General features: G+C 35.1%; 1 protein-coding gene across 3 annotated transcripts; it reads left to right on the top strand.

Annotated features, from left to right (window-relative positions):
- The first annotated feature begins 312 nt into the window (after nucleotides 1–312).
- LOC113047970 (striatin-interacting protein 1 homolog) lies at nucleotides 313–27,656 on the top strand. 3 transcript variants are annotated; one of them, XM_026209433.1, is made up of 22 exons: nucleotides 313–406; nucleotides 6,383–6,452; nucleotides 7,209–7,283; nucleotides 10,398–10,532; nucleotides 11,317–11,437; nucleotides 14,300–14,368; nucleotides 14,746–14,852; nucleotides 14,969–15,096; nucleotides 15,616–15,804; nucleotides 17,189–17,239; nucleotides 18,375–18,607; nucleotides 19,601–19,666; nucleotides 19,826–19,889; nucleotides 20,175–20,246; nucleotides 20,332–20,406; nucleotides 21,599–21,696; nucleotides 21,822–21,948; nucleotides 23,670–23,770; nucleotides 23,853–23,919; nucleotides 24,075–24,179; nucleotides 24,503–24,707; nucleotides 25,593–27,655. In XM_026209433.1, the coding sequence occupies exons 1-22, from the start codon at nucleotides 380–382 to the stop codon at nucleotides 25,841–25,843; spliced, it is 2,436 nt and encodes an 811-aa protein (XP_026065218.1). In that variant the 5' UTR covers nucleotides 313–379; the 3' UTR covers nucleotides 25,844–27,655. The 3 variants fall into 3 exon arrangements, with proteins under 3 accessions (XP_026065218.1, XP_026065216.1, XP_026065217.1); XM_026209431.1 differs by having other exon boundaries at nucleotides 317–496; nucleotides 25,593–27,656; XM_026209432.1 differs by lacking the exon at nucleotides 17,189–17,239 and having other exon boundaries at nucleotides 318–496.

The raw sequence follows: 27,656 nt of genomic DNA, 5'->3' as shown, positions 1-27,656 counted from the left end.
AAAAATATAATAGCTATATGGAATGTTTTCATATTTAAGATTACATTTTTAAGTTGAAGAAATTTGATTTTTATATATAACCTCAACTGCAAAAAAATATTGTTATAAAAATCCCGTGGGTAGCTGTTTCATTGAACATTTATTAAAATTAGTACATTCTGAGTGACATACAGGCAATTTATAGCCTATGTAGTAGCACCTGCATATTCGTGGTCGTGTGGGCGTGGCTCTCCGCGCGCGTTACGTCACAGCACGCCCTCAGCAGCCAATCAGAGCGGCGGGGACGGATATTATTCTGAACTTGGAGTCCAGCAGCGTCTGCTCCAGTCCAGTGACAGTGTGTTGTTTCCGTGCAGCGAGCGCATCCACAGCCTGACAGATGCAGCAGCAGAACGACGACATGGAGGTACCTTTACTTAATGATTCTAACAGTAACAGACAGAAGTCTCAGGCTCAAGAGAGAGATGGGTTCAGCCATCAGCAGAAGGATTCGGAGGTAATCCGAGCACACTGACAGTTTGCAGGGGTAGAGGGGTGTGCGTGTGTTTCTCTCTCTCTCTCTCTCTCTGTGTGAAAGGTGGCTTGTTGCTGAGGGCTTTAAATGCCTCGAGTTGTTATTTTAGAAACATGCATGGCGCTAAAAATACCTTCTCTTTAGGAATTTGATCCAGTGTGAGAGACTGGCGGTTTTATAGAGGATATAGACATGCGTTTCATGTGCATGCATTTGAAGCGTAAATATGAAGGATGCATTTGTTTCTGTCTTAAATTCCCAATTCTTACACCGTATATGGATATACTGTATGCACATGCGCATATAAAATGCTGAGAATGTAGCTACTGTATGTATTTGGCTCATTTCATTCACAGTACATGTGTATTAATTAACCCGTCAAATGTCAGTGGGCACAAATTCCTGTGCACTATCTATAATATGTTTTCAAAACCAGTTATTTAATAAGCTTGGTATTAGCCTGATGTTATGGAATATATATGTTGTTTTATTGGGAATTAATTGGGTCAATAGTATTCTATCTGCTGCAGATTTATTTATTTATTTTCATTTAAATTGATTTAAAAAAAGCCGTGGTCTATCTATTTACCTATCTAGAGTTGAATTGATTTGTAATATACAGTCTGCTGATGAATTTTTAATTTCTATTTCTTTAAAAGAAAGTCTGCCTGTCTACTCTAGTTATCTGTCTATGAATGAACTGAATTGAAGTGGTAAAGACTGCACTCTATATTGTACTATACACTATAATGCACTCATTGCTCATCTTATGAACTTATTATTTATTCAGACATTAAAAATAAAAGCTAGCAAATCCATATTTGATTCTCTTCTTGGCACAGCGCAGCCCAGATTCAGTCTTCAAGGTACAAGGACAGTAACACATAGCATGCTGTGAACACATCCAACCTAGTGAAGTTATGGTAATGAATTCCTCAACCATGATCGTTAAGCATATTAAAGGGTTTTTTTTTTTTTTTTTAGAAAGAAATTAAAGTGTGCTTGTCTCCTACAGCAGTTTTTTTGATGCATTTTTGAGATCAGTGATCTGTCATTAAACCAGAATATGCTGAATGTAAAGCTCTGTGCTTGGTCTGATGGTATGAGCATTGTAATATTAGTGATGAATTATTACACCTGGCAGCATTAAATTAGTAATGAATATTAAATGGTGAATATTGACTGGATCTTTTGGCATTTGGTCCATTAGCTCGGTGCTAGCACTGGGGCACAATGTGCATGCCCTTGTTTTGAGCTTTACAGATTATTCCAGTTTGTTTTATAGGATAGAAAGGCGGTCGACTCTTGTTCAGTTCATAGTTTAACATGATTTATAAAAATGGTGTATGGATAATCAAGGTGACCTAAGTTGCTTCATATTCCTCTTGAAATATTACTAACAATGTAAAAGTTATTCTAACATTTGCTTTATAAAATCCAGTGAAGGTTTCACAGCAAAAAGACACGTGAACCATGACCTTAAGATGGACTTTTCACAATTATATTAAAAGGCCTTTTATTTGCTAAAATTTTACAAAATACATGTAGTAGATTGTGTACAACAGATTTTTTTGATCATGTTGATTATTTAGATACCTTAAAAAAGTGTGGATCAAATTGGATACAGTAAGCTTTGTAGGGGAAAACACCTTAAAATATTACTGATTATAACCTTAAGTACATAACTTGCAAGTATCTCGTAATGATCAGGATTTGTAAGAAGTTAGACATAAAAAAGCCTACTGAAGAGCTCATGGTTCATTAGACTCCACCACTGAGTCAGTTTCATCAGTGTATGACGTGTGTGTGAGTAATAATCAATGACATGATTCACGGAAGAAATGTGTATTGAGTTTACAGGACATTGTTCTAGTTTATAAGCGTCATAGTTTGCCTTCGTATCAGATGTTTTGGCCACTGACCTTCCCTGCTTTCTGTGAATGCATCAGTATCTGCATCTGTTTGGATCAGATGTGAGTGTTCTGCTTCTTGGAGATCAGAGAGAGTAACCTTTAGGGAAGGTGTCAGAAGGAAAGCCCATCTCTCTCTCTTTCTCTTCCCACCATGAGTATCAATGCCATCTGCTCCTGAGGACCACAATAAAAGGCTTCTGTATGTGCCATGTCTGTGAGTTGGGAGAGAGAGACAAACAGATAGAAGAGTGTAAATCATTAGTTTAGTGTGCACATGCATACATAAAGTCTGCTCACATGCATTATGCATAAAGAATATGCATTATGATGATAATGTGCATTTATAATTTTTTTCACATCCATTATAGAACGTATTTTATTGGCCATAATCAGTATACAGTGCCTGAATTATACATTATACATTTAAACTGTGGGGTGCAACAATATATCGTGTCACAACATATCGCAATAGAAAAATTCAGCAATATGTATTGTGTATAGTTAATCCAAAAATGCAATTTTATACAGATTTAATTTAGGGTTTTATTCACCTATAATCAATGAAATCCAGTAAATCCAGTCATTCATTTGAGCTTTCATGTTTATTAAATATGACAGTAAATAAAAAATTCTTGCATAAAATAATATATCATATTTTATAATTTATAGAAAAGAATAAAAAAAATATTATTTAATAAATATATTTAAAAAGTTTTTAAATGTATGTGAGGGACAGAGAGCAATAATGCAACTAACATAATTCTTTATTATTAGCAATTTTTATTCTAGTTATAAAATTTACTTTTTGAGAACTGTTTATCATGTCTTAGAAGTAATACAAAATTCCATTTTAACTCTTATTTTGGCTTTGTTTAAAGTATTGTGAGAGTTCAGCACTATTAATCGAACCAAATCGTGACATGTTGTTACACTATTAATTTAAACATAAATTTAGTTTTATTTCTAATCACAGATTTACAGAAGAAAGCGACTAGTCTGATGGGGAGTTATCTTAAGTTTATTTGACTGTCCACTCCCTGTGAAGTCATTTTAGCTTGTAGCTGTCAAATGAAAGAGTAGACGCTTCCCAAAGAGGTTAGATATACAACAAAAGTATAAAATGGAGTTTAAAATCAAATCACCAAGACATTTCCTAGCAAAGTTCATCCATCATCATCATCTATGAGAAGGAGACTTGTTTGAGAAGGTAGAGAGAGGTCAACAATCACTTAAAAAAAAAAAAAAGTATAGACTTCAAGAAGTTAATCCACAAGAGCTTTGTCAAGAGCCATGCATTACGGGTGAGTGGCAAAAGAGGCCATTATTTAGAAAGGAACCATGTGAAAACAGATCTCGGGTTTGCCAAAAAGCATAGTTGGTGAACCATTTGTGACGGTTTTGATGTCAGATGCTTCCATAATAGAGCTTTTGGGCAAAATTCAAAGTGATATGTGTGGGGCAGTCTAACACTGCCCACATCAAAAAATAAAAAACACCATGATGGTGCAAAATACAGGGAGATATACTGCAAAAAAACTGCCTACTAAAACAAAGCTTGACCGAAAGTCCAGCACAACAATTAGGCTGAATTAGTTGCAACAAGGTAAATGTCCTGCAGAAGCACTTTATCTTTAAATGAATAAGCACTTGAGCAAGAGAACCTGGTCCTCAGGGGCAATAAAGAAAGTTCATCTTCAACATTATGCTTCTTACATAATTTATTCTTCAGCTGACAGCACAGAGCGTGTTCCCCAGATGTTAATTGGGCTGCAATTAAATCAAAACCCCTCAGAGGACCTGACACTTCTTCATTTCAGGCAGACTGTGAAGGAAAGCCAGGAAATCCATGTTTGGCTCAAGGTTTTAGAGACTGTTCAGGGATATCAGCATACAGTAGATCATCACTGATGTTTTAAAACCATTAACACTGCGTTTGAGTGTGAATATTCATGCTTTAGTAGCTCTTTGAGAGTCGGCTAAAATACATGTGGCTAATCTTAAGCATAAGTGGAGGTGCAGGAAATATCCTTTAAGATGGACACACTGGAAATCCTGTAGTCTCACTTCTTATTACCATGACACACTATGGGTCAATGAAAAAATCTGTCAAATTAACAGTAAAATTACAAAAAAAAACTTTGCTTTAAAAAAAACCCTGACTTAACCTACTGAAGTACGAAAAGTAGAATTTATTTATTTATTTATTTATTTTTAAGTGTATCACAAGAGGAAATTTTGCGAGGATCAATTTAAAGTTTCTGACTAAATGATAAGATGACATGTTTTGGTAGCACTTTATTTTACAGTCCTGTTCCTCATGTACATACTATGTACTTATTATAGTAATTACAATAACTATGTACTAACCCTGAACCTACTCCTAAACCTAACCCTACCCCATGTAGTTACCTTTTATTACAAGAACTTTCTTAGATAAATACACTGTAAGTACACTATAAGTATGTAAATACACGTACTGTAAAATAAAGTGCAAACCATGTTTTTTCACTTTCAAAATCTTTTTTGTAAAGTTTTTTTTTTTTGCTGTATATAATAAGAAAACTTTGTTATCAGGTTTTCACAATAGCATTCTACAGTATTTTTACCATTAAAATGACTGTTTTTACGATAAAATTTATTTTTAAAGTGTACCAAAAATCCGAGAATTCTAATAATGTCAACATTCTATTTATAACTGTCTTTCTACATTTTCATTTTTTTTTTTTTGCTTTAAAATTAAATGAAACATCTCATTAGATTTATTGCAGTTTTTCACTTTATCAAGTAGTAAAAAAAAACCAATTTGCAGGTTTCAACAGTTAAAATTAATTTTTTTACAGTTTACTTAGACATAAAACATTTCACATTACTTAGACATTTCACTTTTTTAACACTAGTTAGTGTGTGATGTTGCTGTTTGAGCATAAACAATATCTGCAAAGTTGCAGCGCTGAAAGTTCAATGCAAATGGAGATATATATAAAATTCTGGCAGTTAAATGCCTACAAAAACTGGTGAGGGACTACAATGAGCTTTTTCCCGGGTACATTACATAACAAACCCAGATTAATTGTTTCCAATATAACTAGAGCACATTCTGAGCTTGAGAGGGGCGGGATGTTCAGACGCGCTCTAGAGGAGGATTAGCGAATCACAACACACTGAGCCAGCTGACCAATCTCAGCCCATTGTGTATTTCTGAGGGAGGGGCTTCATAATAACAGGAAATAATCAAGGCGTCTGTGAGAGAAGGGACAGATCGATGTGGAATAAAGGTCAATTATGTGAAAAATAATGTGTTTTTTTTTAAACGAAGTATGAATAAATGTTAGACCACACCCATAAACACAATCAAGCCTAGAAACAACCCAGTCAACAACCCCTTTAAATTTTGTTACCTTTTTTATTTTTATTTTTATTATAGCCTTCTGAAAATGTTAACAGAGTACAGTTAAAAACTCTTCATCCCCAAAGTTTATAGGTAGCATTGTCCCAAAAAGCATGTACTGGTGCAAACTTACATAATCCACAAAAATACAGCATCAGGTCACCCTAGATATGCCATTTAGAGTGTACTATAATTAGAGGACCATTAATCCTAATGTCACATACTATTTTAGTATACAAATTATGATGCAGTTTGTGTGGTTTTAATTGTTACTTCTCTGTATTTAGATCTTTGTACCTTCTGAGCACATGTGGGGTGCTGTGGTGATGGAAATGGTAGTTAATTCATGCTGACATAAAGCCGCCCTTATTTTTATTTCCCATGTTATTGTCGTTGAAGTTCCAGAGTAGTGTGCCTTGGCTGAATTTGCATAATTAGGAGGAAAAGCACATGCTGCAGAAATAGTGGAAAGACCTGAAATGCGGTTGGCAAGTGCTCCAGGATGTTAGACGTGTCACTTTCTGTTGTGGCAGTGCAGTTATTATCTGATGATCCTCTGATCTGCAGGGGTCCATGGAGTCCCCGAACCTGGAGTTTGAATATGGGGACACGGATAGCTTCACTGCAGAACTCTCAGGTGGGTCACACACACACACACACACACACACACAGACACACAGACACACACACACACACTAACATATCTAGGGATGAAGAAATACTGTGTGAACAAATCTTAGTAGAAGCAGCGCAATAACTTTTACATCTGGCAGGTGTTTAAACATAGCTTTAATATAAAAATAGTTATAAATTCATAGAAAATTAGATGTTCGTTATACATATTTACTGATGTAATTTTAATTTTGCAACATTAACGGTGAACCTTTGTGTGGTTCATGTGTTTCATAATATGTTTGAGGTTTTATGCCTTTGAATATGCCAAATGTGGTAATACAGTATAAACTATTATTATAAATTATAAAATTTTTAAATCTTATTTGCTGTTACTGTAGCCTCTTGATGTGGCTGTTTCTAAAGATTTGGCTCATTATGGTGTGTTTTAATATGCATGTGATGAGCCATGTGCCAGTTAATGTTTAATTTACATGAAGTTATTTTGCAGACGCTTTTATCAAACGCGACTTACAATTTGGAAATACATAAAGTGATTCTTCTTAAAGAGCAAAGACACACATGAAGTGCTGGTAATACCAAGTTTTAGGCATTGTTCAAATAAGTAGAAGTTAGAAAGATAAGGAATAAATAAAATAAAGACAGGTTTTATTATTATTATTATTATTATTATTATTATTAATTTGTTTTACTATGAAAAGCCGATGTTATGTGCTTGTTTTCCTTGAACTAAACATGTCTTTCTGCCTCTTTCACACAGAGCTGTACAGCTACACAGAGGAGCCAGAGTTCAGTCTAAACAGGGATTACTTTGAGGAAGACTTCAAGAATCATGGTAATGTAGCCCACAGTGTTGGGTGTAATGCATTACTGAGGAATTAATTATCAGTTATTTAATTGATTTTCTCTTGAAAAGTAAAGGATTACTCTTAATTTTTCTTGCAATTTAATTACAATTACAATAATTAAATAATTGTGGATTTAATATTAAAATGTAACATCGAATGTTCTCCTTTGAAATACTCTAGTCAATTCAAAAATAATTTATAAAATATTTAATTGTATTTAAAAAAGTATTAAAAAATTTTTTAATTGTATTTTAAGTAATAATTTCCACTATACAGCTTAAAACAGGCTGAATTTACTTCAGAAACAAATTGCAAAGTAAGACTTTTTACTATTTATTTATTTGTTTTGCTTGTTTTAAGCATAAACCTCTCAATTATATATAAATTTTAAACACAAGAGGGAAACAAATCGCCAATTTGTGTAAGAAAACAAATCTAATATGCAAAATACTTGATATGTGTATATATATTACTAGAAAACAAGACAAAATATCTTTATTTGCAGTGCATCTTCTTTACACAACACACTTAAAGTGTTTTGTGCTGGAATTGTATTGTGCTTCAATAGCTTGTGAGTGTGAGAAATAGTGAGAAATAGCTTGAAGTCCTAGTGGCATGGATGTGCTGAAACAGAGGGAGATGGCTGATTAACTGAACACTCATGGGTAATAACATTTCCACCTAAGAGAGTCTAAGAGAGACCAGAAATAAACATTCAGCAAAGTTGCACTGTTCTCTCTCTGTGAGAAAAGGAACTTTAATGAATGTTTATGTAGTTACAGTGTGTGTGTGTGTGTGTGTGTGTGTGTGTGTGTGTAGCCTCATTCTTTACCCTGCCTGCTTTGCTGTGTGCACAGTCTCACCTCACCAGACCTCTCCGTCTCTCTCTCTGTGTGTTTGCCATGCCACTGCAGCCCTACAAAATGGAGGAAATCCAAGAGGCTGGATCACCATGTCACGTTAGCTTTAGCGTTTTTGTGTGTGCTGTACATCTGTGTTGACTGTGAAGCAACTGCATATTATGTGCTGATGGAGTCTCTTACACTTTAAAACGTTTCTGCCATCTGACATTTTTTTTTTTATTATTTTCCCCTTGTGTCCACATATAATGTAACATTGCAATTTTCCACTCTCTCTCAGACGCGCCGATTTTGCACCTTTTAAAGGTATATTACACCCAAAAAGGAAAATTTGCTTAAAGGGGGGCTACAATGGTGTTTCGTGCATTCAGAGTTAAAGAGATGGGATTCTCATGCTAAACATGGCCAAAGTATAAAAAAAAATTATTTTGAGGAATGACCGATAATTTCTCTGCTGAAAATCTTACTTCCAGATTTGTAAAAGTTTCAGCTGTTTTTTTTTTTTTTTCGATCGTGGATCTAATGACGTTGACGATGGTGGAACTCCTTATATGAGCATTTCTCTCTGAAAAGCGCTCCCGCACACACATTATCCAGAGGAGAGCGAGACCGCACACATCAACGCACTTCATCGGGAAATCGTCAGCAGCGCTGCATAGGATTTGTTCGAGAATATCTCCAAATAAGTGTGTTTTTGGATGTTAGGGAAAGTTTACCGTGTTCAGCTTCCCAAAGAACCCAGCGTTACACGAACAGTGGATGCAGTTTGTTTTTCCGGTGCAGCAACGGAGTGTATCAAGTGCCTTTGTGTGTTCTGGTCATTTCAGTGACAGCACGCCTCCAGGAGCTCTGCTTGTTCCGGAGAGAATCGGAAAGCTGTATTTTTCTTTTATAAATATGATAAAACTAAAGACTTTTTTAAAATATGAAGGATGCAGTACTACTCTATAGGTACTCAAGATTAACATCAGATTAGGTGAAACTGTGTATGTTGTACCCTTTAAAATGTACTCCCTCTCAGGCCATTCAAGATGTAGATGAGTTTATTTGTTGATCGGAACAGATTTGGAGAAATTTAGCATTCCATCTCTTGCTCAACAATAGATCCTATGCAGTGAATGGGTGCCGTCAGAATGAGAGTCCAAACTGCTGATAAAAACATAACCGTAATCCACATGACTCCAGTCCATCAGTTAACATACTGTGTTGTGAAAAGCAGCATATTTGTAATAAAATCATCATTAAGAATTTTTACATTCAAATCAATAAATAAGAGTCCATAATATTGGTATCACTAGTGAAAAATATAAGTGAATCAGGAGAGAAATATGCACAGATCAAGCAATGTTTACAGGCAAATACAGTCCAAAATAGTTCTAAGCAAATACGTGGGTGATAGACTTTTTCACTGTAAGACGCATTATAATGAATTCTGGACTTGGGCCATTTTGGCCAAAATCAATAGTTTAAAGTTAAAACTCCTTAATGATGGATTTGTTGCTTACAAACACACAGCTTTTTGTTTCACAAGATGTTAACTGATGGACTGGAGTCATGTGGATTACTTGTGGATTATTGTGATGTTTTTATCAGCGGTTTGGACTCTCATTCTGACGGCACCCATTCACTGCAGAGGATCTATTGGTGAAAAATGATGTAATGCTACATTTCTCCAAATCTGTTACTATGAAGAACCATTTACATATCTGATGGCCTGAGAGTGAGCAGATTTTCATTCCTTTAAAGATGTATATGAAACCAATTCACATCTGAAATGAGAAAATACATGCAAGCAAATGTTTCAAGATCGTATATCTCATAAAATCAAGGAAATTTTTGTTTTTTTGATTGATGCGACTTTAATAAAAAGCATCAGTCCCATTAGAATTCCAGTGTGAAGCCTTCAGTGTCAGTGATTTAATTTTACACATGCCTCCTATGGAAAGATTTTCTGTGAGGCTTCACAGCCGAAACCCTCGAAGCATATGGCAAATGTTTTACTAATATTCAGAGGGAGGTTTGTACAGTAATTTGCATTCAGTCCGCCGCTCGTATATGTGGTAGAATCACTAAAGTGAATGAGTTTTCATGTGTGCCGCCCCTCTCATGGGTATTTGAGCGACACAAATCCTGACTAATCTTTCTCACGTGTCAGAAACGAACCAGAATGGGAGTTGGTAGAAGAATGGCAGAAGTGATTAACATCGACCGAAGTATAATTCTTCTGTGCTCTACTCTCAGTGAAAGGTCGGAGGTGGATGGAGTTGAGTATGGAGGAGCAGAGGGCGTATGTCATGAGACTGTTGGACGCTCTGGAGGTCACCGATCGAGACAAGAGGCTCAAAGTAGCCCGAGCTATCCTCTATTTGGCACAAGGTATGAATATAATACATACAAACCACAATGCAATGGGTGAATCTCATGAAACCTGTCAAAAGCATGTTATATTTTACCCCAAATCAAGAAATTAAAAAGTAACAAAATCTATTATGTGAAATTAAATATATTTTAGGATCACTAAGATGTTTTGCAATTTCTATTTATTTATTTTTTTTAGCATATTTTAGCTATAATTACTGTAATTATTAAACATTTCTCCTAGTTCTTATTACTTAAATAATGATGTATTATTTAATTTGTAATTACATTTTTAGAACTTCCCTTAATTTATGTAAATGTAAAAAAAAATTAAAAACGTGTTGCAGTTTTTATTTTTGGTAAAAATATTTGAAAATGATAGAAATATATAAAACAGTAACGTATGACTATATTGCAAAAATGAGAATCATTATTGAGCGTTTTTTTAATGTGTGTTTGGACTTTAATAATTAGCGTGAAAATGTAGAATTTGAAAAATTATTTAATTATTTTGTTCTTTAATTATGTGTTATTTATTTTTTATTTAATTTGTAGTACTGACTTTAATTTATGCATATTTAAATTTGATAATAAAATACTGCATGGGAATATTTGTTTTTAGTAATAATAAACAAATATATATGTAAAACAATAAAATATGAATCAAGCATTGTGGTAATGAGAATTTGGACATAAACATGCTGAGCTGGCATGAAAATAATTGTTAAAAAAAATTAAAATAGTCTTCTCAAGCAAAATATAATTTTTTCTTTTGTCTTTTTTCTTGCATGTGTGTGTTCAGGTGTGTTTGATGAGTGTGACACAGAAGCTGACGTCCTCTACTGGTCGCGACACAACGTCTTCCTCCTCTACGACATGGGCATCTTCACGGCTCTGCTGGAGCTCCTCAGCATGGAGATAGAGTGAGTGGTTTTTTATTTCCCAAAATGCCTCAGCCTGTGTGTGGAGATCTTTGACTGAGGGCAGACCATCTGCTGCAGGCGAGGACAGACAGACGAAGGGTGAGATACTGAAAGACACAGACAGAGACTGAATCTCCAGCGGAGCGAAGTGTTTAACAGTGCTGCTATTTTTATTCTCCTTCTCTTGGGGGAGCAGGTTAGAAACGACTCAGTCATGATTGTGAATGTGTGTGTGTGTGTGTGTGAAACAGTGTATTTCTGTGGATCTCCTGGGTGCTGTACTAATGAGACAAACGGCTTTCTCTTTTCTGTTTCTTAATGCCCGGTGTGTACGGTAGCAGCTGCCTGGGCGGCACAGAGAGCCACTTCTCCATTGCTTTAATTACCCACATTAAATACATATTCATGTTAAGGTGTCTTTCTATTCTGTTCAGAGAGTTATATCAGTGAAATCAGATATCACTCCTATTATTGCACATACTGTACAAACATAAAAATTAATATGCAAAAATTTACTCCGAACACATTAGCAACCGCGTAGCAAAGGATTGTGGTAGCAACTTCTGCATGGGTAAAACACAATTAAGAAAATGTGAAAGCCTGCCATATTTTCCAGAATTTTTTTTGTACCTGACTATAAGTCAAACCAGGTCAAAATTGTATCATTGAGAGAAAAAAACATTGCATTGGTGTAAGTCACATTTTATTATTAGATTCAGAAAAGAACTAAAATGAACGAAATGTTCTTTAAACGTATTTTAGTTCCCCTCACTACACAACAAATCCTTTAAATTTAACTGTATGTAGAGCAGAACAGAAATGAAAAACAAAGTATAAAACAAAACATAAGTTATAGTGGCATTCAGTGTCATTAAGATACTATTATAGATTTTATTTTAATATTTTTCTTAGCATTAAATTTATTTGTTTATTTGTTTTATTTGTAATTTTGTTTTGTAATTTGTATTAATTTTTATTTACGTTTAAATAAAAAATTTTGTACATCAAGTTAGATTAAAGTTGAAATGAAAATGAGAAATGTTTCCTTGGCAGTTAGCTGAAAAGAAAAAAGTACTTAAAATGTATCAACTTAAGATTTAGTTAACTATAATAACCTTAGTATTATTCATTATAAACAACATTTATTGTAAAAAGTGAGACTACTGGTGTGTAGGAAATGCTTTATTCAAATATTCAAATGCACGTTTTGCATGCTTCACGTTATTTATATTAATGTGAAGCAGGCAAAACATGATATTAGTCAACATTATATAAGTCACATTGGAATATTAGTTGAAGTTGTTGATGATTAAAAAAACATGACTTTTATTCCAGAAAATATGATAGTTTGCATTTTAATATATGAAACATTGTATTTCGGTTCATCATATTATTATTTTGTGTGCTTGACATTAATTGCATTATATAATCTGTTTGGACTATAGATCACTGTGGAATATAAATCAGCACATTAAAAAAAGAAACAAAAGTTACTTGTATTCAGTACAGATTACATTTATTAAATGAAACATTGTATTTTACTTCATCATATTCTTATGAAGTTAATAAAAGCCTCATACTTTAAAAGCAAGATCAAAAAGGCCGTTTCTTTTGTGTATCCGTCTTGTACCTGCTGTCATCTCTCTATAATAAGGCCGTTCTTTATATCAATCATCAGCACCCTCTCGCTCTCCATTTCCTCCCGCACTCTTGTGTTAAAGAGAGCCACAGAGTGGTCCGTCTGTGATCTCTGCTTCAAAGAGAGCCTGGCCACCATACCTCTCCTCTTTCAAGCCTCTGCCTGGGGGATTTAATGTCTTTGTACATGGTCTCATCCACCCATACAGCAGAACTGCTCTCAGGGAGACCATATCGCTGCCTCTCAGCCTCTTCTGTGGTTTACGGTGGCATAATTTGCACAATTAGCCCTCTGAGCATCTGAGTACATCTGATTCAAATGATCATGGTTTCGGTTTACAGCTAGTATTTGTACTGAACACAAGCGATTGGACTGCATGGCTTGTTTCCCAATCAGAAAAATTTATTTTGTGGAATGATTAAAGTTGGTTGGTTGTAATGAGTCTTTTACAGTTTGATGCAACTGTAATCCTATACTGCAATAGTATTATTATTATTATTATTATTATTATTGTTGTTATTTTATCAGTATTTTGAATATTTATTTTTCTATTTTCATTATAATTTTAGTTAAAGTTTTAGGAATCTTTCTGTGCATTTTTTATTTTTTTTTTTATTTAAAAATAAAACGGGTCTATGCAGTTTTTTTTTTTGTTGTTTGTTTTAGTTGTAGTTATTATTTACAATTAGATTCTTTTTGTTAACATTAGATAACTTCATTGCTTAAAATAATAATGGAAAATACTTTAAAATAAATCTTAGTTAATATTAATAATAATATTAATACAAATGTATGAATACATTTTTAAAATCAAAAGTTGTTTATTATTTAATGGACTTGAGCAAACATGAAATACCAATACACAGCTGTAGTTTTATTAACTAACATTAACAAAGATGAATAATACTGTTAGTTAATGCATTAACGAATGTTAACTAATTTGACCTTATTGTAAAGTGTTACCGTTATTTTAGCACATCAAGTTAAACTAAATGAAAATTAAAAAATTTTGTTTTGCCAACTACCTGAAATAAAAATTAGGTTAATACATTTGTTTATATATATATAATTTTTTTTATTTAATTACAATTAACATTTATTTTATTTCCAGTTTTTTATGGTTTTAGTTTTGGTTAACTGTTATACCCCTGGTCCTTTGATACAGATGTTTCATAAGGATGTGCATTTATATTTTGATTTTGTATCATTCCCTTTTTCTCCAGTAATAACCAGGCCTGCAGCAGTGCAGTCAGAAAACCAGCCATTTCTCTGGCAGACAGCACTGAACTCAGGTGAGATGCATTACATGATGACTTCACTTCATCAAATCCACAATGCACTTCTCAGATTTACATTAAAATTGGTGCGGAGGAACCTTGGGCTAACAGAGAGCTTTCTGACTGGCAGCTTCTTATGTCTTTGATGTATGTGAATATTTATAGTATATTGATGAAAAGCACTCACTCCAAACATAACTGAGACTTGAATGCTGTTTTGCTGTAAGGAGTAATGCTGCTGCATTAGCTGATTATAGAAGGATAATACTTACCCTTGGTCACAATACACAAAGACTCTCTCTAACTAACACACACACACACACACACACACACACACACACACACACAATCAGTCAGATTGAAAGTAAAGGTGTTTGCATCATGTTCTGAAGGGTTCTTCTGAGCATCATGTATCTGATGGTTGAGACCATTCGTGTGGAAATGGAGGGTGACAGTCCTGAGAGGAAGGCAACCAGAGAGGCCTTCAAAACAGAGTTGGGTGAGAAAGACTGTGAAAGAGCGTGTGTGTGTGTGTGTGTGTGTGTGTGTGTGTTTGCAGCGGTTGGCTGTTGACCTTCTCTATGGCGCAGTGATTGACCTCCCTCCTCTTCTCAGGTTCACCCCTTTATAACGGAGAGCCCTTTGCCCTCCTCCTCTTCACCATGGTAACCAAGTTCTGCAGCATGAATGCGCCCCATTTCCCCATGAAGAAAGTGCTGCTCTTACTGTGGAAGACCATACTGGTCAGTCTCAATACACACACATCAGAATCACTGGTCAAATGCTTTATTTTAATTAGAAAAAATATTTAGATTCTAGTCTGTTCCATAGATCTATTCTATTCTATTCTATTCTATTCTATTCTATTCCACAGAAATTTGACTGCTTATTCTATGCTATTCTGTATTACATCTTACATTTTGTCAATATCATGAAACACAAGAAGTTATTTTAAAATCGAATAATATTTCATAATATTGTAGTTTTTATTTATTTATTTTTAATCATGCCTTAAGAGCATAAGAGGCTTTAAAATAGATTTTGTAAAAGATTTTATTCTGTTCTGTTTTCTTTCATTACCCTACATTTCCTTCCATAGAATAACTGCTGCATATTCTATTCTATTCTATTCTACCAGATAAAGAGAAACCTTTTTGATGTTTCAGATATAAACACTGTGTTTACCATGGACTCTTTTAACAGACCTGTTTATGTGCCTGTAGTACTCGGTCCATTGATTTCTGTGTGTTTGTGCACCTCAGTTCACTCTGGGAGGTTTCGAGGAGCTGCTGGAGATGAAGGTGAGAACGAGAGATCATTTGAACCTGCCACCGCTCCCTGAAGACAGCATCAAGGTGGTGCGAAACATGCGGGCCGCCTCTCCTCCAGCCTCGGCCATGGAGCTCATCGAGCAGCAGCAGCAGCAGAAGAGAGGACGCAGGAGCCGTCGGGTACGAGAAACACACATGCAAATGACTTTCAGAACAGTTGCACTAGCAGGAACCACGTGTAGATGAAATACAGGAACTGTGCCAGCATGAGTACACACAACCTCTTATTCATATAAACCTATACACTCAGTGTATCAAATACAAAGCACACACACACACACACAAATCTGATGTGTGCTATTTATTACACAGCCCTGCATTTGGAAAAATTTAATTGATTTGATGCAGAAGTAAAAAAAAAAACATTTTTTTCACATAATTCTCATCAGGGATCTTTTATCACTTTTAGTCAATTTTTATCAATTTAACACATCCTTATTAAATACAAGTTTTAATTTCTTTCAAAAAGTACTGAGCCCAAACTTTTGAACTGTAGTGTATATTGCTACAAAAGATTTCTGTTGTAAATAAACACTGCTCTTTTAAACTTTTTATTCATCAAAGAATCCTGTAAAAAGTATCACAGGTTCCAAAAATATCAGAATGTCAGAATGATTTCTGAAGGATCATGTGACACTGAAGACTGGAGTAATGATGCTGAAAATTCAGCTTTGAATCATAGGAATATAATGATGTAAGGAACACATTTTAATGTATATTCAAATAGAAAGATGCTATTTTAAATTGCAGTAATATTTTACAGCTTTACTGTTTTTTTCTGTATTTTTGATAGTATAAATGTAGTCTAGATGAGCATAGGAAACTTTAAATGGCAGTGTATATATCAGCTTTAATGCACTTATCAGAATAAATAAAAGCATTCAAAAGTTTTAAAGTTTTAATGATTAAAGCTATACAAAATGTGTCATTTAATTTACAAGCTGCAACAGGATGGAAAAAGTAGTAGTAATATCTTCAGAATCATTCAAACATGAAAATTGAAAATTTTCACCAGTTTTTCTGGTGATTTAAGGAATAATACAAGAATTTTACACCTTATAAATGGATATTGAAAGTAAAATGCTACAAACGCATCAGATTTTGTAGTTAGTTTGTAGCAAAACAGACACTTTTATTGAAATCAACAGCCCAAAATATGAAACGGTGTAGGATTTAATTCAGTGAATATGGTGCAGGGCGTTATATGAATATGAAATGATGGCCCACCCAGCCAAGAAAGCTTACACAAGCTTTAAAATCAACACACAAAAGGGACTATATGACAGCCGAACATTGTAACGGCGATGTCACAATGACAGTGAAATGCAGCAGGCAACATTGTGGACCAATCACAGCAAGTTTTTGACCTTTTCCTTCCTGTCTTACTATGTCTCTATAGGTTTTCTGTAACACTTTCTCCTCAACTCTCCTTTTCTGCCCTTTTTTTGTCTGGGTTTTGCCTTTCCTGTTGGCTCATTCCCGTCTCTTCCTTGTGTCCCTACAGAGTGCCTTTGTTGATAGCTTGGAAGGAGACAGTCCGTATGCCAAGAAACAGGTCTTTACCCCAAACCCCCTTTGTGCATTCTCTTTGTTGTGGGCTGGCCTTGCACTCCTCCACTCTCTTTTCCTTCACAGCAATTTGTTTTTCCTTTGAAACTTGATTTGGGGAGGGGTTCTGAGAGATACAGCTGACCATGGACATTAGCAAGACTCTCGGTCTCTTTCTCCTCCTATCTTTCCATTTGCACATCTTTCCACATATTCTCAAGCAATGAGACCCACATAGACACATAGGCTCCAACTAGCTAGCAGAATGGCTTCTTGTCATAGGCAACCAATCACAGCTGAGTCACCTCTGCTCATGGCCTCAGTGCCGTCCACAGACACACTCATACATTGACTGCATTGGGAAAAAATGATGACGCTCCACTAATGCACCTCATGCCTGATGCTTGCTCTGAATCTTGCCATTCATGTGTTTGTACAACTCTAGAGATGTGAGGAACTTGTTTTTTGTGCCTTTGTTGAACTGAATTTGCACAGGAATGTTAAAAAAGCAGCTGAAGTGCAGTATCTGGAATGTTTGGGTCCCCAAAATTGTTTTTGTGATGCTTATCATTTGCAGGTTTATGGAATGGTAAGTTTCAGCGATTAAACTCTAAGCATTGGATGGGGAACGTAATCTGAAAGCTAAAATACCAGGAGAATGAAAACCTCATGCAAAACAAACAATTTTTTTATAAATTTGGTCCATACAGAAAAAAAGTGTCATTTTTTTCATTTTTTTAAGAATAAAACCAAATCTCATTCACACAAAATAAGTTATATTTTAAAATCTTAAAGGGATAGTCCACACAAAAATTATCACCGTTGTTCCAACCCTCCAGGAATTTCTTTCTTTTGTTAAATGCAAAAAATATATATATTTGAAGAATGTTGGTAACCAAACAGTTGGTAGCCATTGACTTCCATAATATTTGTTTTCCACACTATGTACTGTAAGTCAATGGCTACCAGCAGCTGTTTGGTTTGCAACATATAGGTTTGGAACAGTATGAGGGTAAATGATTTTTTTGGTGAACTATCCCTTTAATTATTAATTTGGTCTTTCTTAATGAGACTCGGTATCAGAGTCCAGAGTGATATATACTTTGCAACTTGATCTTAAACTCTTTCTCCCTCTCTTGCAGCCCCTGGTCAAGCAGGACAGCCTAGACACTTACAACGAACGGGACCCTTTCAAAAACGATGATGCGCGAGATGAGGAAGATGACCCAGAGGATGTGGACAGTGGCATTGAGGGAGAGGTCGACCCTCTCGACAGAGATGTTATTATCCAACCACCACCTCCACCACCACCACTCCGGCCGCCAACGGAGAGAGTGTCCTTCCCCAAGGGACTGCCATGGGCTCCCAAAGTCAGGTAGCATGCAAAGTCTTCGTCAAATGGGAAGCCCAAAAACTGTGCTACTTTAACTCTGTCTTGTTTTCAGAGATCTGTTATTTTGCATTTTAATACAAGCAATTTTTTGTATATAAAGCTCAGGGAGACAGATGTTTGGGGTGCATTTATTTAATTAAAAATACATTAAAAACAGAAATACTGTGATATATTATTTTATCTCCAAATAGCTGTTTTCGATTTTAATGTATTTGAAAATGTCATTTATTTCTGAGATGCAAAGCTGAATTTTCAGCATCATTATTCCAGTCTTCAGTGTCACATGATCTTTCAGAAATCATCCTAATATGCCGATTTCGTGGTATTGACAATGTTGCAAACAGTTGTTCTGCTGAAAACCACGATTCAGCTTCTTTGATAAATGGAAAGTTAAAAAAAGATTTTTTTTAAACATTACGTTTGTCTTTTTGTTTTTCCGCTTAATGCATCCTTGCTCTATACAAGTATTCATTTATAAAAAAAAAAAATAATAATCATACTGACCCCAAACTTGTAGTGCATCTGTAGTGACCCGTCTAACTGCCTACAAAAATCTTCTATAGCTCTTGTGCTGGAAACGGGCTGATTTTAGGACTGCAGTACCTCCGAAATAAATAATGCATATTTATGGACAGAGACAAATGAACAGGGAGAAACACAGAGGGAAAAACTGTGACAGTCACATTTTATATAAAAGCCACACTGTACAGTATTTCCCTCTGTGGCTTCTTTACATTTGGATTATAACACTGTGCTGAGCTCCTCTGCTGCATGCAGATGAGAACGAGAGCGTGACGGAGGAGGTGCTGCAGCACTTTAAAATAGGTTAGTCTAAAAACAATGAAGGGACATATATATGCTGCTCTTTTAGATAGCAGTTTTAGGTAGAAGTCCTGTCCTAAACTGAGAAAAGTCTGTTTATGTCCGAGCCAACTCCTTGTGTAGTCAAAAGTGATTCCCCTTTTCCTCCCACAGGGAGAAAGACATCGAGCACTTTCTGGAGACCAGCAGAAATAAATTTATCGGCTTTACCTTGGGAAAGTGAGTCTCTGATCAGTTCTCCTGGGCTAAATCTCGGCTACTGGTGTTCTGAATCTATGATAAATAATAATACAGGTCACCTTCATTATTATTAAATCAATAAACACTGCTGTTTCTGGTTCACACTGCATATTCTTTCTTTTTAATGTTGCTTTACAGTGACACTGACACTTTGGTTGGGCTACCCAGGCCCATACATGAGAGTGTAAAGACTTTGAAACAGGTACGTATGCACACATTTTTGTTTTCTAATATTCTAGTTTTCTTCTAGACCGCTGGATGAGTAACAAAAATGATTCTAACATCATATGCATGAATACTAAACACTCAAGCATTCACTCATGCTTTAGACGTTTTACACTTTTACTGATGCTCAATAAGTGGATTATACTGTATATCTGTAAGATGTAATGCATGCTCTGTCCGGGCTCTTTCAGCCAATCGCAGTTTAGATATCCGTGCTCGGTCACCATGGCAATTCTCTCTCTCTCACCCCTTCTCTCTCAAGCACAAGTATGTCTCCATAGCGGAGGTCCAGATCAAGAGAGAGGAGGAGCTGCAGCAGTGTCCCATGACTATGGTAAGTGACTCAGTTTTGCTGTTCTTCTGCTTGTATTACTGGTTCATTAAGCTGTCAGTCAGAATCGCCTCTTTTGATTGGCTAGGGGGAGGAGGAAGTGGAAGAAACACCTGCAGAGATTCTATATTTGGGAATGTTGCCTAGTCTCTCTCAGTATGTAGTAAGTGTCTTTTATCTTTTTACACACTCAAATACTTGGGAATATAGCTCAAGCTTTCCAGAAGAATAGTTTTGGTCACTTTCTTTCTGATAATGTTTTACAGTAAAATGTAAAAAAAAAAAACTTTAAAAAACTTTATTTTTTTTTCATGCTCTGGCCAATATTGGACTTTTTGGCCTTTCAAAACATGTCGTTTTAGACGAGGGGAAAGATTTATTTATTGAAATATATCTGTTTGCATCTGTAGATTTCAATGACAGTACTAAATTTTAAAGACCGTTTTCCCAAAATATTTTATTCCCAATAAACATGGCTAAAACAAAATTCTGGCAATTGATCAGGGTTATTATAAATAACTCAAACTGAAACTACGATAAAGTTAATTACTTGAATAAAATAAGTGTTACCTAAAATGTTAGAAAATATTTTTTTTTATTTCAGTTAGTTGCCAAAGTAACATTTCTCATTTTAATTAAGTTAAGCTTAATGTACTAAAATAACTAAACAAAAAATTATATAGATATATTTTTTTAATACTAAAAATGACAAAACACAACAATATTACTTAAATGCTAACTAAAATGAAAATGGAAAGTATAAAAATGAAAAACCGATTCAAAATCTTAATAAAAATGAGTACAAAAATAGTATCTCAAAGATATATATAACTCTGCTGTTAATAATATTTTTTGATTTATGTAATGATAAAAATGGGATTTAATATGTCAACAAAATGAAACAAGAATTTTGAACCTGGCTTTTTCCAATATTCAGGTTTCTGTTCTGGAAATCTATGCAAATTAGTTCTTATATTTAATTAGACGGTCTCTCATTTGCATATTTAAATGTAACATTTTAGCAAACTTGTAATGCAGAAAAATAAAAAATTGTAATGTAATCAATCAACTCTGGAAATGCATTAACCTGGGGTGTCTTGCCTTAATTTTAAATGCTAACTCTAATACTTTTTGAAAAATCGCATATTTAATGCTGGCATAAAATTTTTTTTTTGGTCATAAACATCCATTTAATATTTGTAATGGATGTATCAGAAGGTTCTGCGCTCTGAAAAAAGAAAATGCTTCCCAATACTGGATTATGCATTACATTTGTTAACGGTGTAGTGGTTAATGCATGCAACTCTTCAGACGAACCTAGTAGGAATGTTGCACTAATGTTAGTCTCTTTGTAGATTGCTCTATTGAAGCTCCTTCTGGCTGCAGCTCCAACCTCCAAAGCAAAGACAGACTCTATCAACATCCTAGCCGACGTTCTGCCGGAGGAGATGCCGTAAGTCTAATACAGCAGATATACAGCAGAGACTCTGCTTTTGATGTGTGCATGCCACATGAAAAGATCAGTGCGCTTTGTTTTAGATGCACAACAAACATTTCCTATGTTTGTGTTGGAAACAGAATCACCGTCCTCCAGAGCATGAAGCTGGGCATTGATGTGAACAGACACAAGGAGATTATAGTCAAAGCGATTTCAGCTCTTCTGCTACTGCTGCTCAAACACTTCAAACTCAACCACATATATCAGGTCAGACTCGCTTTATTTGCCATTCCTCTCTCTGCCCGTGTGTCTCTGATGTCTTTGGCCGAACTGACCCTGCGCTCTGCTGATAGGCTTGCTGCCAAAGCACCATTCATCACAAGACCGCGAAAGAGAGAGAGCCAGGGAGAGACCGCAATCAAACAAACGCTTAAACTAAAAAAGGATTCTCTAAATGCATCAAAAAGAAAGAAAAATCTGCCATATTTAAAAGTAAATTTAATCTTCTATGGCTGTACTGAGCAATCTCCACTTCAGTTATGCTTACATTCACTAAACTTTACAGTTATATTCTGAAGATTATGGGTCAACTTTAAAGGGGTTTAAGCATCTGAATAATAGTTTAATACAGCTTACATTTTTTTCCATGTATTAGAATGTTTCTTGTTTAATGTTAAGCAAAAAAATCGAATGACTATCATACATTTTTACCATGATTTACAGACGACACCCAGTAAAATGTCAGTAAGTGTAACAATAGTTTATATACCAAAACATCTTGTCAACCATATTTTAGAACAAGAACCATTGCATTACATTAAAAAACACTATTTAAGTATCACACTGAAATTACTTAATAATCGTAATTTATTTACCAATTTTTTACAGAATCCTTCAAAACACTAGGTTTTACCTAATTAACAGCATTTTGTGATTTTTTTTTTTTTTTACATTTTAAAGTATAATAAAATTCAGTATGAGGACATTTTTTTCTGTAGATCAGAATATACGTTTTTTTTTTTCTTTTTTAAATAAGATATATATTTTTACATATATATTTTTTAAAAACCAATGTTGAGATTTATGCTTTGGAAATGTAATGCATATTTAATTAGATAAAACCTTTTAAGAATATATTTTTTTAGCAAACTTAACATGTCAAATTTGTTAAATATAGCAGTTCTTTGGTCTCGTATGCTAAAACATGTGAGAATTTCTCTCCTCACACATCAAATTATTTAAAAATATTAGCAGAGGATAAGAACAAAATGTTCTAAAGCCTGATGTGCTTCATTTTGTCAACACAGTTCAGTCTAATCCTGTATGATGACCATGACAAATTATGAAAAATGAACGTGTGGGTGTTTTAAGGGGCGCCCTCTATTGGTGGAGAAAAAAGTAGCACTGCTGTGGAAACAGTTTTATAACACATACATTTTTTCTGTCATTTTACCCTTTCTCACATATGTCATTTTACCCTTTTGACTTATCAAGTTATCTGAATTCATACAGCACTGAATAATCTAAAGACAGCCACGCATATCCTTTACCTCTCTCTCCATTTCAGTTACTCAAACGCTCGCTTGCTCAGATTTAACAACATGAACAAGTGCCAGCATTTCTGATCTGCTGACGTATCCCGCAGAGCTGAAGTACAGTTAATTCTGGGTAACGGGAGAGGCTCTGGGTTGCTCTTTGACAGAGTTAGCTCATTAACGTCTAAAGCAACTGGAAACAAATCACTCTTCAGGTCTCCGCTGAAAGAAATGATGAATGTCTTGTAAATGAAAGCCTAATGAAAGCTTCAGCTCATCAGAGACAGAGGGAAGTTGGCAGTAAATTATGAAACTGACTTCCTCTTGATGTAACGCCACGGGTTTTAAAGGGCCATTCCTCATCATATTAAAATTTAGAGTTGTTCATATGCTGAAGATTTTTATGAAGTACTTTATTAATGAACATGATGTTTTTTTTGTTTGTTTGGATAGTTTGAATATGTGGCTCAGCACCTGGTGTTTGCCAACTGCATCCCGCTCATCCTCAAATTCTTCAACCAGAACATTATGTCTTACATCAGTGCCAAAAACAGGTAGGCATTTGGATATATGTTCATTCAAAACCAACTTCTGTGTCCGTCAGTATTTTAAACATAATGTGTTTTCTGCTGGCAGCATTTGTGCCCTGGATTACCCTCATTGTGTGGTTCATGAAATGCCTGAACTCACTGCTGAAAGCCTGGTAATTATACAAAACACTACTTTTATTTTGTCCTTTTTTTTTTTTTTTTTTTTTTTTTTTTACTTCAACCTTTTTTGTAGGCGAGTTAAAAAGAAAGAATCTATGATTTTTGTTGGTTGTGAATATGCTGAATGTGTGTCTGTGTGTGTAAACAGGAAGCTGGTGACAGTAATCAGTTTTGCTGGCGTAATCTCTTCTCCTGCATCAATTTACTAAGGATCCTAAACAAAATTACCAAGTGGAAACACTCAAGAACTATGGTGAGAGGAAGAAAATGTTTATTTTTAAAGAATAAAAGTGTTTTCATCTCATTTTCTAATACATGACTAGGCCTTATGCAAGAAATATAAATACATTTCATTGTAAATTGTTTCTCTGTTTCTCTTGCAGTATGGATTTTTTTAATTAATATATACATTTCAGTGATGATATATGTATAAATATCTAATAATGTAAGTCAGTGGCATCTCTTATTGTTTGATAAAGTCTGTTCAGGTGGAGAAAATTTATATGAAGGATTTATTTATTTATTTTTTATTATTTTTTTACAAAACAACAGTTTTATGTAGTTTGTCCTTTACAGATGCTTGTGGTGTTCAAGTCTGCTCCCATCCTGAAGAGGGCGCTCAAGGTAAAACAGGCCATGATGCAGCTCTACGTCCTCAAACTCCTCAAGATACAGACCAAGTATCTGGGCCGCCAGTGGAGAAAGAGTAACATGAAAACCATGTCTGCCATCTACCAGAAAGTCAGACATCGTCTCAATGACGACTGGGCATATGGAAATGGTAAATATCACGGGGGTTTTTCACTCCGGGTTGGGGGCAGGGTCTATGAGAAAGACATGGGTCATACGCTGCAATTCAGAGGCTGCAACTTTTAAAGGTGCTATATGATTATTATTTTTACTGTGCTTAATATGTTTACAGATATTTGGGAAATCACATAATTTTTCTCAGGAAAAACAATGCTACAGCCAGTTATTCTACTTTGAAATGTATTTTTCTGTGTCTGAATGTCTGTTTTTGTTTTGGTCCATGTAATTCCGAACACTGTCATTTTAAACAAAAAAATATTTCCAGTTGGAAGAAAGCACAGCAAAATGCAGCCATAGAATCCAGCAAACAAACTGGGTCAGAAATCACAGATTCTACCCGACCTAAAAAACCTCTGCATCCATCTAAATGATGTATGACCACAGGCATATTAAAACACGGATAAATCAACTTATTGTGTAAGGCCTTGTTTACTTACATTGTCAATTGCACTTGTTCCTGTTGCGTGTCCTCAATCTGGCAACCCTCATGAAAGTGAAGTCTGAGGATGAGGGAGTGGGAGAAACAACGCTCTCAGATATTTTAAATTTGGACTGCAGTACCGATCCCAACCACTAGCTGTCAATATTACACACTGCACCTTTAAAGGCGAAGACCGAATGCATCACAGCAATGAGACAAAGGCTGTTTTGGAAGCTCCTTCAAATGCAGCCTCGAAATGCATCATTTTATTCCAGGGCCATGAAGAATACGACAAATTAATCCTTTGCAGTTTAGACTAACCGTTTAACAATGTTTGGTTTGACCTTCGAAGGATGCAGCCCCTGAATTGGGACACAGCTATTGTAGTTGTTCTCATATGTAAAACATGCTCCTATTTTTCATTTCCTTTGCCAGATATCGATGCTCGGCCGTGGGATTTCCAGGCAGAGGAGTGTGCACTACGCGAGAGCATCGAGAAATTCAATGCACGTCGTTACGATAAGAATCAGAACAGTGATTTTACACCAGTAGACAACTGCCTCCAAAGCGTTTTAGGACAGCGTGTCGACTTGCCCGAAGACTTCCATTACAGCTATGAGATGTGGCTTGAAAGAGAGGTTTTCTCCCAACCTATTCAGTGGGAAGGTCTGCTACAAGCCCAGTGATCCTGATTATTTTGGGACTTCTGCTTCTTAGTAAACCGACACAATTGCTGTGGGATCACACACATACTCCAAGCACAGATCGTCTGTCGTTCTTGTTCTGTAATGAATTCTTGTAAGTAGATATGAATATGGAATGGTGGTCTTCCTTATTATGTGTAAAAGCATCTGGTGCTTTGGGTAAAAAAAAAAAATACATATATATATCTGTACATGGAATGAAAAAATGATATATCTTCTGTAATAACTGAAGCACACTTTATGTATAATAACTGCAGAATACAGTATTCTAACATGCATACTATTCTGAAATGATCAAGATTTATTTATATGGTCTTTCACTGTGTAAATGTTTAATATTTATGTAAATATGAACACTTCATGAGGTTGTGAGGTACCACCTGAGGCAGGGTCTTTCTCAAAAAGTGGTTGTGTCGAACTGATGTGTCAAAAAATCTTGTATTTATTTTTCCCTGTAGCATCATGTGTTAAACAGGAGGGTGTCTAGTTCTGCAGAAAGCTGCGAGTCACCAGTTTTTGTCCCCACGTAGCACTTCACTTCACACAAAAGAGCCCTGAGCAGCACAATACACACATTCAAAGTGGCCTTGGTGACCGTCACGTCACCCACACGAAGCATGTCGCTCACTAAATGGTGCTGTTTTTTTACACTTATTTTATCTCCTTGTTAACTGCATCCTTCTCTTCAGAAATTATATGGTCTTGCAAAGCACTGTATGACATATTTGTGCTCTCTCCATCTAAACAGTGCACATCACTGTTCACTCGTGCTTGTTTTACAGGGTTTTTTCTTGCAATATAATTTCTTATTTTTTTATATTCTCATGGTTTTGTACTAAATTAAGGTGCTGTGTAAATTGAACTACCTATATGATCCATGCCAAATACAGCACCATCACTTAATTTTTTTTATATGTTTACTGATTTATTGTACAGACTGCACTGTAAGTGAATGTGGAAAATTGATGTAAGTTGAGTCTTTAATAAATTATAAAGAGAGTTGATGAGCATAACCTTGTGTAACATCTCTCTGTCTGCAGTTTTAGTTTTGTGTCATATTAACTCACACTAGATGATCCACAAAGAGAAATTAGTAAATGGTAAACATTTTTACCACAGCTGGTCGTTAAGTTGAACTAACTGATTGATTCATTAGGTGTAAATCTTTTAAATGGGCAGCGTATAAGATCATTTTCCACTTTATACCATCACGTTATTTCATACCATAACAGTTTGAATAAATAAACAAGCTTTGCTTTAAGACTCATCCAACTTCAGCTCACCTGCAAATAAAACCGTCTGATAAAACGAGTGTCACACGACTCACCTGTAAGTAATTTTGTGCATGAAATGCACTTGTGTTGTTTTACATGCACTGTATGTGACATTGTCGTTCTGTTTTGCATAAATCTTTGTTTCAGTTTCTGTATGTGAATGTAAGATACCTTTGTCAGTTCATGCATTTTACAATCTCTACATGGACACTACAAAGCAAAAATACTTAGACTAAAAGCCTCAAAACCTGAATTTCTGAATCAAATCATGTTGTTTAAAATGTGTTTGTTACTGGCTTTGTAGGTTTATCACAGGCTTTCGGGCCTTTACACTACAAAATTAATCTGTAGTTGTTGTTTTACCTTTTTAATTTTTTTTATGAATGTTATATATTATATACAAGACTGTAAAGTGGAATTATAATGAATCGTGCCATTTGTCTCTTTTGAAACTGTAGTTTTACTGTCAGTAGTATTTTAACTATCTCTGACCTGTTAACACTTAGATTGTGCTTTTGTTT

This window comes from Carassius auratus, chromosome 29 (assembly GCF_003368295.1).
Source record: "Carassius auratus strain Wakin chromosome 29, ASM336829v1, whole genome shotgun sequence".
NCBI lineage: Eukaryota > Metazoa > Chordata > Actinopteri > Cypriniformes > Cyprinidae > Carassius > Carassius auratus.
The sequence above is the reverse complement of the archived record's forward strand: the minus strand, read 5'-3'. Positions and strand labels throughout refer to the sequence as shown.